This window comes from Camelina sativa, chromosome 19 (assembly GCF_030686135.1).
Source record: "Camelina sativa cultivar CO46 ecotype springtype chromosome 19, ASM3068613v1".
NCBI classification, from domain to species: Eukaryota; Viridiplantae; Streptophyta; class Magnoliopsida; order Brassicales; family Brassicaceae; genus Camelina; species Camelina sativa.
This window is the reverse complement of record NC_141898.1, coordinates 13,755,689-13,771,978: the sequence shown is the minus strand read 5'-3', so window position 1 is coordinate 13,771,978 and position 16,290 is coordinate 13,755,689. Positions and strand designations below refer to the sequence as shown.

Below are 16,290 nucleotides of genomic sequence, written 5' to 3'. Positions count from 1 at the left end.
TGTTTCCCTGCATTAAGACTTAGACAATCTTACTTTCACCTTCAAACACCACTTGAGACCACGCATGTTGCATCGCAATTGTTAAAGCTTGCAATTCACCCTCTAAAACACATGAAGTGGGTAATCCTAAAGCCTGTTCCGCTCCTCTGTAGCTACCCATTTCATCTCGGAAAAGCCAGCATGCTTTTGATTGATTGGTGTGTTGTGGAAATGTACATTTCATCCATCCAGCCAATGCTCGTATCCTTGCCTTTGGATCCTTCCGCTTCCATTTGGGTCTTGATGATTTTGTATTTGGTGAAGACTTTGGATGTAATTCTTAGCATTATCCCAGTCTTGAACATATCATTCCAGGCTAGCTTCAGGCTAGTATGCCAAGTTAAGTTTTTCTGTTGAAAAACCAACAGACTCCTACTCTTCCAACATTAACATGAGTAGAAATGCAACTTCATGCTTTTGTTTGTGACTTACTTGACGCAAATACATCTACGAATTGGCTTATAAAATAAATGGACGCATTGGTTCATAACTTCCATCAATCATCACCTTTTTATTCTACCGTTCTCTCAATTCTTCAATTCTTTCACCAAATTGCTTCCGGAGAAAGAAAAAAAAAATGAATGCCAACGAAGATGATCGTGTTGAAGAGCTCCGATGGTCGCGAGTTTGGGATCAAAGAAGCGGCCGCACGCCAAAGCCAGACCATGGCTTATATCTTCTTATTAAGTGTATGCGTTTTTTTTGTTTTGTTTTTCCTGTTTCTTGATCGATGTAGATGATGACGATCGACTTCATCTACGTTCTATAATAATCCTATAATGAACTGAACGTACGTAAACATATATTTCGCTTATTGTGATACTAAAAAAGATTTACTCGATGAATAAAACATATTCCTCTAGTTTGTTTTTTTAAAAAATAATTATATGTTATGGCTTGTTTCATCCTAGAAAAATGTATTTAAATTATACATAATTCATTCGAAAGATTTTAAAACTATTAATTTAACTAAGAAAAAAAAACTAGGTTCGTAGAGTCTCTTAATTAGTTAACCATTTAACAAATACTGTCTCTATTCTAATTAAACCTGTGAAATAGATTTCTTGAAATAAATATATTTTGTAAAAATAATGAAAGAAGATACCTTTAGAGGAAAAATAAGAATTAGTGGTATGATAGAAATATGATGATCATCATCATGTTCATGCTCATGTTCATGGAATAATCTCTTACGACTTTATAGCTTTTATGGAATAATTGGGGGTGTATTGGTAGTATGATAGATATGAATATGATGATCATCATCATATCATATACATATTCGTTGGGGTTTGTTTTTAGTAATTAAGAAAGTCATACTCATAATTTGTCATCTTTTCTATTCTATTTTATACCTTCTGTTTAACATGCAAACTCCAACTCTAGCTTTTCTCGATTTGGATAACTTCGAAGATTATGCATATTTTGAGCAAGTGCTTGTTAATCATTAATCCAATAATGAACGTAGACACATATTTTCGTTTATTGTTGGGTACTAAAAAACTTTTTTTACTCGATTTTTATTCCATATAATTGTTTTTGCTTAAAATATTGATAGGTTTTGACGCTTTAAATAAAGCGTATTTAACTAAAATAGTGTTACTACTGAAGCCTAATTTATGTTTTCAAAAGAACAGAGAAGTTGTCAATTTTGCCATCAGAGTGATCACTGATTAATCAAATTATGCGCATAGGGAAACTCTTCTCGACGATTTAGGAACTTGCTACTGAAGAAAAAAATATGCTTAACTTAACTTCATCATATATGTTGGAGCAGGTATACATAGCTAGTACTATTTTTATATATTATCGAAGTCAAAGGCCACATACATATCTAAAGATGATGAACGTAAAACAATTCTTACGCTCACAAAAACGGAATAATGGTTGATACATTAATGCTTTATATAATAAACAAATTAAATTTGAATAAAAGAGCACATATTCACATTTCATTTCACCAAATGCTAACTAAATAACATAACAATTTAAATAGATTAGCTCAAATGAGTTAATTGGTAGGAATATTGTTTAAGTAATGTCTCTATTCGATTATTAAAATTAAAATGATTATATGTTCTGATTTGATTTTAGCATAATATATTGTTCTCAATTTAAGAGTTAAAGATTGAATATAAAGAACACCTTTCTTTATTACTTAAAACTTTCTCAAAAACTTAAACTCTCCAGTCTCTCTCACAACTCATAAGTTATGTCACATCCTGACATCTCCTTATATATAAAACTCTTAGTCCTAATCCTATTAGAAAAACACCTTGTGCTTAGATAGCTCCTAAACACTTTGATCTTTATCTCTTAACCATTGCCCAGTTGGATAAGGATTACCACATTTTCTCAAGTTGACTTCATGCTTAAGTCAACATTCTCCCTTCTAAGCTTGAAGTCTCTTACTCCAATTAACTCTCACATTTCCTTGAATTTTATTCTCCCCAGAGGCTTTGTCAAGATGTCCGCCTTTTGCTTCTCACCGGGAACATGCTCGACCTCTACTTGTCCATTCTCTACACACTCTCTAATAAAATGATATCGAGTGTGTATATGCTTACTGCGTCCATGAAACACTGGATTCTTCGTGAGGACAATTGCAGACTCATTATCTATTCGAATGAGAACCTTCTCACATGCGAACATTGTAATCTCGCTAAGCAACTCTTGGAGCTAGATTGCTTGTCTCGCTGCCTCGGTTGCAGCCATGAATTCAGCCTCGCAAGAAGATAAAGCTACCGTGTCATGTTTCTGTGAACACTAAGTAATTAGACTGCCACCAAGATAAAACACATGTCCGGTTGTGCTCCTTCCATCATCAGGATCCACATTGTGACTGCTGTCACTATAACCAACTAACCTCAAATCTCCTACAGAAGAGCTCTTAAATGTTAATCCCAATGCAGTAGTGCCTCGTAGATACCTGAGACATTGCTTCAACGCAGCTCCATGAGACTCCTTTGGAGCCTGCATATATCGACTTAAGACTCCCACACAATAGGATAGATCAGGTCGTGTGTGAAGTAAGTATCGCAAACAACCTACAACCCTCCTATAACTAGTCCCATCAATATCTTTCTCCTTCTCTGCTTTAGAAAACTTAATACCAGCTTCCATCGGCGTTCCTACCGAGTTACAGTCTTTCATGCCAGTTTCTTCTAAGATTCTCAATGCATAACGCTCTTGACTCAGTGTTATTCCATCTTGACGTTGGCAAACCTTAATGCCTAGATAATAAGTCAGTTTACTGAGATCACTCATCTCAAACTGCAGGGACATTTCTTTCTTAAAACTCTCGATGACCGATGTACTTGTTCCCGAAACAAATATATCATCGACATAAACTGCAACAAGAAGAATCTCTTGATTCACCTTCTTCCGGAAAACCAATGGCTCCTTAGAACATTTTCTGAATCGGAGTTCCTTGAGAACTTGATTAAGCTTCTCATTCCAAGCTCTCGGAGCTTGTTTTAGGCCATACAGAACCTTGTGAAGCTTGTATACTTTATCCTTGCTCCCTTCTACAGTGAAACCGTCAGGCTGTGAAACGTAAACTGTCTCTTTCAATTCTCCATTAAGAAACGCTGTTTTGACGTCTAGGTGATGTACCTCCCATCCTCTTGATGCAGCGAGACTTATAAGTAGGCGGATTGTCTCTATTCGTACAACTGGTGCAAACACATCCTCGAAATCAATTCCATATCTCTGAACATACCCTTTTGCCACTAGCCTAGCCTTATACTTACTTATGCTTCCATCAGAATTCCTTTTGAGCTTAAACACCCACTTCAAGCCTATAGCCTTTGCTCCATGTGGCAACTCAACTAGACTCCAAGTATGATTCTTTGTGATTGAATTCATCTCTTCTTTACATGCTGCTAACCATTGCTTCGACTCTCTTGCTTCATAAAAATCTCTAGGCTCATTATCTATACACATTAACAGCTGCTCTCCTTCGATTTCTCAACACTAGTTGTCCTTCATTAGCTTCATTCTCCTCATGTTCGAATTCTCCTTCATCATGGTTAGATTCTGTATCCTCCGGCTCACTGCTTTGATCCTCGAGTTCTGCATCATTCTCCTCTGTTTTTGGTTGTTCTATAGTAGCAATGTTTTGATCATCTCCTCTGATCCCATGATTTCCAAACACTCCAAACTGTATTTCGAAATTTTCAGCTCTGTTCTGTTCTTGAGTACTCTCCTTCCACAACCATTCTTTTGTTTCATCAAAGATGACATCACGACTTATCACTATTCTCTGAGTTATCAGATCTAACCCTAAATGCACCAAACTCCGTGACCTGTCGTCAAGCTTCTTGAGATGCGGCGTGTCCACCTTTGCATAACCAATGCATCCAAATATCCGAAGGTGCTCAGCACTTGGTTTCTTGTTACAGAACAACTCATATGGTGTTCTGTCTTTCACAGCTCTTGTAGCTATCCGATTAAGAAGATAAGTCGAATGTCTCACTGTTTCTCCCCATAGATGATTTGGGATACTCATATGCTTCATAATGCTCCTGGTCATCTCCATGAGTGTTCGGTTTCTTCTCTCTACAAACCCGTTCTGTTGCGGTGAGTAGGGAGCAGTAAGGTGTCGTGTTATACCTGAGTTTTCACAGTAGGATTTGAACTCAAGTGACGTGAACTCAAGTGGGTGTTTAAGCTCAAAAGATTGTTCATGTCTTCGTTTTCCTCCTTTGTTTCTATAATATCCCATGCTTTGTTAACTCTAAGTAGTATCCTCATGCGCATAGCCCAAAGAGTGTAGTTGCTTGCGTTTAGCATCGGACACTTGATGGAGGAAGGTCCTCCTCCTTCCTTTTGCTTGCTCGTTGCTGTTTTAACATCATCATTCTTTGCCATCGTAACTTACTCGCTCTGATACCAAATATTGTTCTCAATTTAAGAGTTAAAGATTGAATATAAAGAACACTTATTACGTAAGAAAACTTCATCAAAAACTTAAGCTCTCCAATCTCTCTCACAACTCATAAGTTATATCACACCCTGACATCTCCTTATATATAAAACTCTTAGTCCTAATCCTATTAGGAAAACACCTTGTGCTTAGATAGCTCCTAAACACTTTAATCCTTATCTCTTAACCATTGCCCGGTTGAATAAGTATTACCACATTTCCTTAAGTTGATGCCAACATAATATTGTTTAATTGGTATCGAAAGAATGCTCTGAAAGGAACCAAAAAGAAGGTTTTCACGAATCGTAAGTTCGATGACTCTAATTAAAATCAATAGATTGAACAAAGTTTTATGACTAATCGATTTGGTTTGCACGAGGAGGACATTGAAAGTGTTCAAAGTCTCAAAACTGATTAAAATTGTTTCTTCTTATCTTACTAGTAGTTAAGCAATCAATGGATTTCATTCATATCTTCTAATCGCTTTCGGTAGAGAAGGAAAAAAAGAGAGCTATATATTAGTTTGTTCCATTACCGAATGAGTTATCCAATCTGACTGTTGGCAATGCAAGTGTGTGCATGGGGATTATATATATATATATATATCATATTCTGGTGTTTTTATAATAATAGAAGTAAGTGAAATTAAAAGCTTGTAACATATTTGGCAAAATAATATTAAAACTAAAACATAATATGTAGGATTATTTTTCGAGATTCATGGGACAAAATGGGATACATACAATTAACTACAACAGTTCGGTCATGTGAAAATAAGAATACAAAAAAGAATAAAGTGAGTATTGTTGGATATGGGCTTTGCCCCCAATATTTTTGGAGTCCAAACAGAAGATTCTTAAGAGATTTAGGGCCTGAAGTCATGGATCTGACCCATCTGGTTGCAGGGGCAAAATTGTCATTTTACAGAGAAATAAAAGAAGCCCTAGGTCATTGGCCCACTATAAATACCAGAGGTCGTTGTCAGAGCTCTGGATCCACTTTTTGGACAATTAGAGAGAGAAGAGCATTATTTTCGTATTAACTGCGCTTAACTCCCTAATTGTCATTTCCTGTAAACCCTCACTTCAATTATACGTTAATAAAAGGACCAGTCCCGATTCATCCCCATTAAGACTCGTTTTATTTATATTGTCGGTTTAACACATCAACAATTTGGCGCCCACCGTGGGGTTAGACGGAATCCTTTCATTTGACGAATAGAGTTGAAGACAAAGGCGTTTTTGGAAAACCTGAAGCATGTCTCATACTGATCTCTCCAGCAACGAAGGCGTCGACTCCTCCACGCCCCGATCTCCCGCAGCTCGTGTCGAGTCCCCAAGGCCAACCATATGGGGCCGCACCCGTTTGAGGACGAACCAGCTCCAAGGCGTCAATCCAACTGACCGCAAAGCCGTAGACGCTAGGCGCGTCGCTCCGACCAATGGCCTAGCCAATGGCGCTATCCCACCAGAACGTGCAGCCGTAGGCGACAATCCAGCTGACCGCGAAGCCGTAGGCGCTACGCGCGTCATCCAGACAAATGGCGTAACGAACGACACTACCCCGCCTGATCGTGCAGCTGACGGCGCCACTCCAACCAACCGCGCAGCCGCAAACACTACTCCCAACCGCGCGCGGAGAGGCGTAACCATCAGTCAGGCTGCGCTCGATGAAGCCGTACGGAGGATCCTGGACCGTATGAGTGGCCAAGCGACACAGATGGCATCACAGGGCCAAAATGACCAAGTGGGGCGTCGTACGCGACCACAATCTGAATCTCGATGCGTGCGAGACGAAAGACGCGCTGGCACCACGCACTCCGCGAGCTGAGCACAATACTCTGCAAGCTGAGTACAACCCTGCGCGAGTTGAGCATAACACTCCGCGAGCTGAGTACAACACCCCGAGAGCTGAGCACAACGCTCCGCGAACTGAGCATCACGCTAACGGAAGGCCCTGACTCTCGTCGATCGTCATTGGACCCAATGGCGAGCAGCCGATAGTGCATTTACAAACTGATCAGATACTCATGGATCGACGTGCTGGGCTGAATCAACCCGAGAATGCCGAAAATCGTGCCCTCAAGCAAGAGCTTCAGCAGATGCAAGCCTAGCTGAAGAAGATTACGTCTCAGATGCACCGTGTAACAAGCGTGGCACCAGAGCTGGAGACCGTTCTGGCAGAAGCACGGCGTTCGCCTTTCACCTCAAGAGTCTCAGGTGTCAGAGTGAGACGCAACCTCGACACCAACAAGAATAAGCCAATACCATACGACGGAAAGGGAGACCCCACTGTCTTCTTGAAGTCGATGTCTATCCACATCGGAAGTTCGTACTTCTCACCAGAAGAGGAAGACGCGGGAAGTTGTCAGCTATTCGTCGAGAGTCTAACTGGCGAAGCATTGAACTGGTTTTCAAGACTGAAGGCTAATTCGATCGATGGCTATGAAGCACTGACAACCGCCTTTCTTCAACATCACCAATGCTTCATGCGTGTGCCTGCATCGAATGCCAACTTGTGGAGAATGTATCAAAAGCCTAACGAGTCATTACGGACATTCATGGAAAGATTTAAAATTGTCGTATCCCAACTCGCTAGAAGCGACGAGTCCGCCATCGGTGCATTGAAAAACGCGCTCGCTCGTGGCACCAGATTCAAGGATGACCTAACAATCCTCCCCGTCACAAGCTTAGGTGAAGTACTTGCACGTGCTAATCGGTACATCCAAGTTGAGGAGGATGAAAGGAACCCCGACCAACCAAAAGTTACCGAAAAAGTTCCAAGTTCTAAAAACAAGGCCGTGGAAGAATACTACGAGCCACGCCAGCATTACAACATAGATTACGCCAAGGGCGGAAAAGGGAGGAAGTCAACGATGTTTGCCATCGAAGGAAAGGAGCAGACTCAGAGCAAGCGTTGGAATAAGTACCATCGTGAACCTAAAGGCCCTAGTTACAAGGGCAAGTGCGGATACTACGAATTCCACAAATTCGGTGGTCATTCCACCGAAGAATGCAAAACGCTACAATTGTTGCTACTCCACAAATACAAAAGAGGAGATATTAACGTCGATCAGGAACGACGAAAGGTTAACACGCACGTGGGCAACCCGTATTGCTTGGCGGACGAGCAGCAACATGGTAGGCAGCACATAGAAGAAATAGCGCAAAATGATCAAGCTCAGGAAGTCGCGCGTTTACCTCCTCACGATCAACTTGCTCTACCCCCTCCCCCAAAACGGAATCTTGACAGACAAGAGTTCGAGGAAGCACCAGCTCCTCGCCGATGACTCAACATGATCATGGGTGGCTTGTCAACATGTTGTGACTCTGTTCGATCGATCCAAGCTTACTGCCGCGAAGCAGAAACAAAACGCAGCTCTCCATCTTATAGCAGCATGTTCAAAAAGCCTTCCGATCCAATTATTTTTACAGACAAGGATGCATGCAATGCAAGTCCAAACAACGATCCGCTAGTCGTAGAAATGGTGATTGGAGAAAGCTCAATAACAAGAATGCTTATTGACACCGGGAGCTCGGTCAATATGATATTCAAGGATGTACTGATCCAGATGGAGATTGATCTATAAAACACGACAGGTGACACGCAGCCTCTAACAGGATTCGACGGAGACACCATAATGACTGTTGGAACCATCATGCTTCCGATCTAAGTTGGCGGTACCATGCAGTGCTTCAACTTTGCAATTGTGGACAAACCCATCGTCTACAATGTCATTTTGGGGACACCCTGGCTTCACAAGATGCGCGCCGTCGCTTCAACTTACCACCAGTGTGTCAAGTTTCCAAACGCTTACGGTATCTATACGCTGCGTGGAGATCCTCTGATGGCTCGAACTTGCTTCATCGTCGAGAAAAAGATGCGCAATGCAAGAGCATTCGTGATTGCCGAGTCCGAACCTCCGCGAGACCCACGTACACCGCCAACAAAAGAATCCGTGATCCAGGTCAACGTCGATTTGTCTGATCCAAAAGGCTGTGTCGGCATAGGCGCTGAGCTACCAGTAGCTCTGCGGGACAAACTCATTCAGTTTTTGCGTAAAAACGCAACCACGTTCGCCTGGACGAACATCATATGACCGGAATCGATCACAGCATTACAAGCCACGAGCTGAACGTCGATCCAACTTACAAACCCGTTAAGCAAAAGCATCGCAAGCTCGGTGCGGAACCTACTTGACGTAGGATCAATCACTGAAATTCGTTATCCAGATTGGCTAAGTAACCCAGTCGTGGTTAAGAAAAAGAATGGTACGTGGAGAGTGTGTGTCGACTTCACAGACCTCAACAAAGCTTGTCCGAAAGACAGTTTCCCCCTTCCGTGCATTGATCAGCTCATCGAAGCCACAACTGGAAATGAATTGTTATCTTTCATGGATGCGTTCTCAGGTTACAACCAAATAATGATGCACAAAGACGACCGCGAAAAGACTGCGTTTATCACCGAACAAGGCACTTTCTGTTACAGAGTCATGCCTTTCGGACTGAAGAACGCGGGAGCAACGTATCAGCGCTTGGTAAACCGGATGTTCGCAAGTCAACTTGGGCGGCCAATGGAAGTTTACATTGATGACATGCTCGTCAAATCGGCTCAAGCTACATACCACGTTTCACACCTGAAACAATGTTTTGATATCTGAACAAGTACAACATGAAGCTAAACCCGGCGAAATGCATGTTTGGCGTCACGAAATGCGGTATAGAAGCAAATCCGAAGCAGATTTCGGCAATCATCAATCTTCCCTCTCCAAGGAACACCCGCGAGGTACAACGCCTATTGGGCGTATTGCCGCACTGAATCGATTCATCTCTCGCTCAACGGACAAGTGCTTGCCATTTTACCAGCTCTTTCGCGGAAACAAACGTTTTGAATGGGACTAAAAATGTGAATCGGCATTCAAGGAATTAAAAGACTATCTCTCATCTCCACTAGTACTCGCTAAACCAGAACAAGGAGAAACTCTGTATCTCTACATCGCCATCTCCTGTTCGGCTGTAAGTGGTGTGCTCGTCAGAGAAGATCGCGGAGAGCAGCACCCTATCTTTTATGTAAGCAAAACTCTCGACGGCGCAGAACCTCGATACACAAATCTCGAGAAGCTCGCATACGCGGTCGTTATCTCAGCCCGCATGCTTCGCCCTTATTTCCAGTCTCACACTATCGAAGTCCTGATGAATCAGCCTCTCCGAACAATCCTTCACAGCCCGATCCAGTCAGGACGCCTCACGAAATGGGCAGTTGAGTTAAGCGAATGTAACATTGAGTACAAAAACCGCACATGCGCTAAATCACAAGTTCTCGTTGAACTCTCTCCTGAACTCGAAGCTGACACCCCTCCACCTGAGATATGGTCACTTCACGTAGATGGTTCTTCGTCAAAGATGGGCTCGGGAGCAGGCGTACGCTTAACCTCGCCAACAGGTGAAATCTTGGAGCAGTCATTCCGCCTTGCTTTCTCTGCTTCTAACAACGACGCTGAGTATGAAGCACTAATCGTTGGACTGCGTCTCGCACACGGAATCGGCGTCAAGAAGATCCAAGCTTATTGTGATTCTCAGCTGGTAATGCGTCAGTTTAGTGGAGATTATGCAGCAAAACACGCACGCATGGATGCCTACCTCAAAGTTGTTCGCGACTTATCCCATAAATTCGAGTTCTTTGAGCTCGTCAAGATTGCACGAAGCGACAATGCTCCAGCTGATGCACTTGCAACGCTTGCTTCTACATCTGATCCTGATCTCCGAAGAGTAATTCCCGTAGAGAGCATTGATCGACCGAGTATCGACGTCAACTTGTTACCACCCGCCCCGACCAAGCCCCTTGAAACTGCCCCCTCCACGGACACGCCAACAAGCTTAAGCAATGTCTTAGCAATCGCAACCACCTCCGCCACGCCCATTCCAACCCCGGCTCCACCAGCCCCAGCTCAAGTTCCTGATACTTCCGCAGATGTCGATTAGCAAACCGAAATTATCGCCTACATCGCTGACGGAATCAGTCCAAAAGATAAGTGGGAAACTCGACGATTGCGTCCATTAAACGATGTTGGACGGTAGCTTGTTTCGGCGAGACGCTGCAGGCGCTCTGCTCATCTGCGTTAATACGAAGGACGTCAACGACATCATGCGAGAAGTCCACGAAGGCGCAGGCTGAAACCACTCAAACGGTCGTGCTCTAGCACTTCGAATCCGTCAAAATGGACATTTCTGGCCAACCATGGTCGCCGATTGCACTACCTTTGCAGCCAAGTACGAAAAGTGTCAGCGCCACGCACCATTCATCCATTCTCCAACCGAACTTCTGCGAACAACGTCACCGCCTTACCCCTTCATGCGATGGGCGATGGATATTGTCGGTCCGCTAACACCATCTAACCAGAAGAAGTATCTCCATATCATGATGGACTACTTTACAAAGTGGGTTTAAGCAGAATCGTATGCCTCGCTAGAAGCAAATGAAGTCCAGAATTTGGTCTAGAAAAACATCATATGCCGGCATGGACTTCCGTACGATATCATATATGACAACGGCCCTCAATTTATTTCCCTACAGTTTAAAGGATTCTGTGCTGGCTGGCGGATTCGCCTAAGTAAATCTACTCCAAGATGCCCGTAGGGCAACAGACAAGCAGAGGAAACTAACAAGACTATACTCGCTGGAATCAAGAAACGCCTCGATGCAAAGAAATGTCTATGGGCTGATGAACTCGACGGCGTCTTATGGTCGCACCGAACCTCTCCATGCACGTATACCGGTCGAACACCATTCTCTCTCGCCTACGACATGGAAGCACTCGCACCGGCTGAAGTAGGAATCCCCACGCTTCGAGGCTCCATGCTCGTTAATAATCCTGATTTGAACAACAAAATGTTGTGCGACAGACTACTGTTCATTGAAGAAGAGTGCGACCAAGCTCTACTACGCATCCAAAACTACCAGCAAGCTGCCGCAAAATTCTACAATAAGAAAGTCAAATCTCGCCACTTCACCGAGGGTTATCTCGTCCTCCGCAAAGTCTTCGAGAATACAAGGGAGAAGAACGCTGGAAAACTCGGTGCGCATTGGGAAGGTCCGTACTTCCAAGATCGTCAAACCCGGCGTTTACCAGATACTCGAGATGAACAGCACGCCAGTCCCACGATCCTGGAACTCTGCCAACCTCAAGGGCTACTATCATTAGTCCATCTACCGCAAAAAAAAAAAAAAAAAAAAAAAAAAAAAAAAAAAAAAAGACGCTCGTCATCGAGCATTTACTTGTAATTTGAACTACGAATGGTTTGATCTCTTTCGAGGGTACGTAGGCAGCCTTTCAAGAGGTGTAACTATAATAAAAAACTAAAAGTTTCGCAATGAAACATTCTTGAGCAATCTATCGACTCTTATTCTGACGCCCTGGCCAGGCGCACAGCTCTAAAACGCGCTCCGCATCGGTGCAGTGGTGAAATAATCCATGTTCTTACTTCGGTAGGACATTTTAAGCCGAGTCCAGACTCGCATAGCTAACAGGAACCAGAGTGAATAAGCCGAGACCCCGACTCGTACACCCACAATTCCTGCAGCACCCACAGGGTAGGCCGGTCACGCGTACCGCACCTAAAATAGTACGACAAGTCCACCTTGTCTACTCGAGACGTTTCGGGGAACAACATATCCAGGGTAAGCCAGGAGACGTCCTGCACTGCAAAATATGCCGTGCAAACAACGAAAATGTCGCATCTCTCTTGTACCCAATAATCGAACTTTGTGTGATCATTCAGAAGAAACTTCATCATAATGAAGGGAATGAAATCGGCAATAATCAAATTTATGCGCAAAAATCTTCCATAAAGCAGAAACAGCAAAGTTTGCAACACCGAAAGGAAAATTACAAAAGCAATCAGCGATCAAGTTCGCAATAACAAAAGAGAAATCAAAAGCAACAAGCAATGGGACAAGGACATATCACTTCTTTGCGACATCATCACCACCTGCATCAGCAGCTCCGGGAATGGCTCGAGATCACCGTCAAAGAGTGTAGGCACTGCGACTTGGTTCACTTTCGCCTGGAACTCCTCCTCGCTAGCAGCAAGATGCACCATCCTATCTTCGGGAATAGCAACGCCCCTCTTGATCAATGTCTCCAGACACTGTCTAGTCCCCGTCACCTGGCTAAGAAGGAGCAAGTCGGGCTGTTTCTCGCATGATGCAATAACATGCCTCTTCAGGCGGTCAATACGCTCGCAATGCGTCCCGATCACAACAGCAGCCTTCGCACGCTGTTCCTCACCGCGCTCATCTCTCGCCTTTCTGAGTCGCTCCAACTTGGAAGTGAGCTTCCGTTGGGATTGCTTTAACGAAGCCATCAGCTCCTTGACGAGCACTGCATTCTCCTTGCTCGATCGCTCGGCCTGCAAAAGCCGCACGCACCTTATCCTCGTATTCTCCCGTAAGACGGTTAGTCCAGCTTATTGCCTGAAACATCGAGAAAAGACAGTCAAGTTACAACCAAGCAAAACATTAGTCAAAGTCAAGTCGAACCTGAATTTGCCGACGAACACAGTCTTCATACGCAGACGAACAAGCCAAATCGCTAGGAGAAGGGAGAGGGATGAAGTCCCCATGAATCTTGCTGGCGAGATCCACGTAAGCACGCAAATCACCGCAAAACGCTAGGTCTTTCACATCATAGCGAAAGGAGAACGAGTGATCGATGCCCGCGCGACCATCCTCTGCATAGTGGCTACGTCTAGGGTTTCCTCCAGCATCACTCCGAGGTCTCGAGCGCGAAGCCCTCTTTCGAGAATGATCGCCACCTCTAGCTGCAGGAGCGCTCCCACGGGGCCTTGAAGAAGGCTTCTTCGCAACATGGGTCGCAGCAACTTCGGCTACACGAGTTCTACGACTGGGATCACCCCTGGGGACAGCCACCTCGCCATCCTCAAGCTCCACCGTAACAATCTCCGCTCTGATCTTGGCATTTGGTGCAACAACCTCGGTTGCAACAGTAGGAACATCCTCGGCATCGAACAAGTCAGCATAGCATGGCATCGGGCAGTCCCCCATTTGCAATCCGGTCCGTGAACCTGCGGAATAAATAAGAGCTTTAAACATGAAAGCACACAAGAATAAAGACGAAGGTGAGCTAACGTGTGAAAGAACGTCTGGCCATCGCAAAGTCCCACTAAAAAGAAAAGCAGAAGCTTGTTCAACGGTTTCAGAATCGCATGCAGTAGAAGGAGGAGGATCACCTGCAAAAATAAAACAAATGCATCAGAAAACAGAGTTATTAAGATCAACAGGAGACGAACCCAACCGATCAATGGCTACTGGGAGTGAAGTTCCAAGCAGGAGAGCAGGCTGTGTCGGGATCTTCGACAGAAATATCGTTTATTTCTACGAAGAAAAATCTCCTCCGCCAATCGTGAATATGGCTTTTCTGGCCACGCAGGATCATGAGGCCTGGCGTACAGCAAGCACAACATAGCCCCGAACTGTCATGCGTAAATCGAGTGACTAGCTCGAAAAGGTCGGCGCTCATCTTAATATCCATATACTTGCCAATTATCGTAAGCCCAACCGCGTTATGGATAGTGGAGATCGACAGCTGCGAAAATGCAATCCTCCGTCGTGCACAGTAACTCGTCAAAAATTCTGGGATGGGAAACCACAAGCCACAATCGGTAAAAAAATCTACGTAAACGCAGAGGTGACCTACTGGGCAGTCCCACGGGCACGCGTCTACACTCGGTAACGCAAACTGCGGGTTGTTCGGCACTCTGAAGAGATGAAGGACGCGGGCTATGGAACTCTCATCGCATAAGGAACTTCCTGGGTTGCGGGGAATGCGTTCCCTATTTCCCGTACGATCTCTGCGACGTCTCGGAACTCCATTACCAATCGCTAAGCCGGCAACCAGAGACCTCTGAGCTCTTTCCGAACCGGTGCGTTCTTCGTACGCGACCACCTTCCCTCGTCGCTGACTTGAAGAATACGGAATCAAACAAAGGTCCTGAGAGTCTAAAGGAAACATAACGTCGAGCTCCCGAAAATCTTCTTCCGTCAAATCCGCCAGATCTGTCACAACACCTCTTCCTTTCGATTGGTCTCACCAGGAAGGATATCCCGTTCCAGTTTCGTCAAGATCTCTCTCTAGCGCACGGTACTGATCATCTCCAAACTCCTTCGCAACGTCACCGAAGACATCATCTCCAGGAACCATAGCGCAGGACCTTGCAAAAACCAACCAAGCTCTGATCAGTATGGGAGCAAAGACATATTGAAAGCGCAACAGATTCCGGATAAAACGAACACACCCAAATGACTCATGTACTGCGCACTGCGTACTGCGTACTGCATCCTGCGTACTTCGCACCGCGTCCTACGTATTGCGTACCGCGTACCGCGCACTGCGAACCGTGTACCACGCACTGCATCATCCGTACCATGTACCGCGTACTGCGAACCGCGTATTGCGTACTGCATCCTGCGTACCGCGTACCGCACTCTGCGTACCGCGTACTGCACACTACGTCTTGCATACCGCGAACCGCACCCTGCGTACCGCGTACTGCGTACTGCATCCTACGTACCGCGCACTGCGTCCCGCGCACTGTCCTGCGTCCTGTGCACTGCGTCCCGCGTACTGCGTCTTGTATATCGTGTACTGCGCACCGCACAAAGTCCCGTGTCTTACGTCTCGATCCTGCGCCCTGAATCTCACCAATCGGACGAACATCGAACTGAGCACATTGTCACGTGAGCATACCCGTCGAACACGCGTGCGAGCTGGCCATCTCGCCGAATCATCTCGCCACCTCACCGCGCCATACCATCTCGCCATCTCTTTCGCCAAGCATATCGACTCCTTACAGCGAGCATCTCGTGAATTGCAAACACGATCCACCAACATTATTCCGCAGGACTCTCGATAGTATCTCGCGAGAGCGCAAGCATCAACACATTTCAGCACGCCCCGTATCAAGACCAGCCCGCCCTGTGTCAATCTCGCGACCAAAGACCTCACCCTCACCGCCGTATCCGCAAAACACAACGATCTCGAGCTTCCCGCAACACCACCGCACCACCGCCTCACGAAGTGCACGGTCAACACCTTTTACGCGCCTCCTTTTCTCCGTCGAATGTCCGCTACACGCCATCATCTCGTCTCGCGTGGAGATTGGACCAGGATGCCTCACCGTCTCGATGGCAAGGAACGGCAGCATGCGCTCACGGTCTTGATCCGGATGGCAAGGAATGGCAGCACGGCGGGCAAGACCAGGTTGCCTAACGGTCCTGGTCCGGGTGGCAAGGCGCAGCGGCACGGT

General features: G+C 45.1%; 2 protein-coding genes across 2 annotated transcripts; both read left to right on the top strand.

Moving 5' to 3' along the window:
* The first annotated feature begins 7,100 nt into the window (after positions 1–7,100).
* LOC104767832 (uncharacterized) lies at positions 7,101–8,255 on the top strand. Its single transcript, XM_010491805.2, has one exon. It carries the CDS (start codon positions 7,101–7,103, stop codon positions 8,253–8,255), a length of 1,155 nt encoding a protein of 384 aa, XP_010490107.2.
* A 2,948-nt stretch (positions 8,256–11,203) lies between these two features.
* On the top strand, positions 11,204–12,309 carry LOC147920527 (uncharacterized). The gene is made up of 3 exons (XM_087501114.1): positions 11,204–11,407; positions 11,603–12,166; positions 12,289–12,309. The coding sequence occupies exons 1-3, from the start codon at positions 11,204–11,206 to the stop codon at positions 12,307–12,309; spliced, it is 789 nt and encodes a 262-aa protein (XP_087357240.1).
* The last annotated feature ends 3,981 nt before the right edge of the window (positions 12,310–16,290 follow it).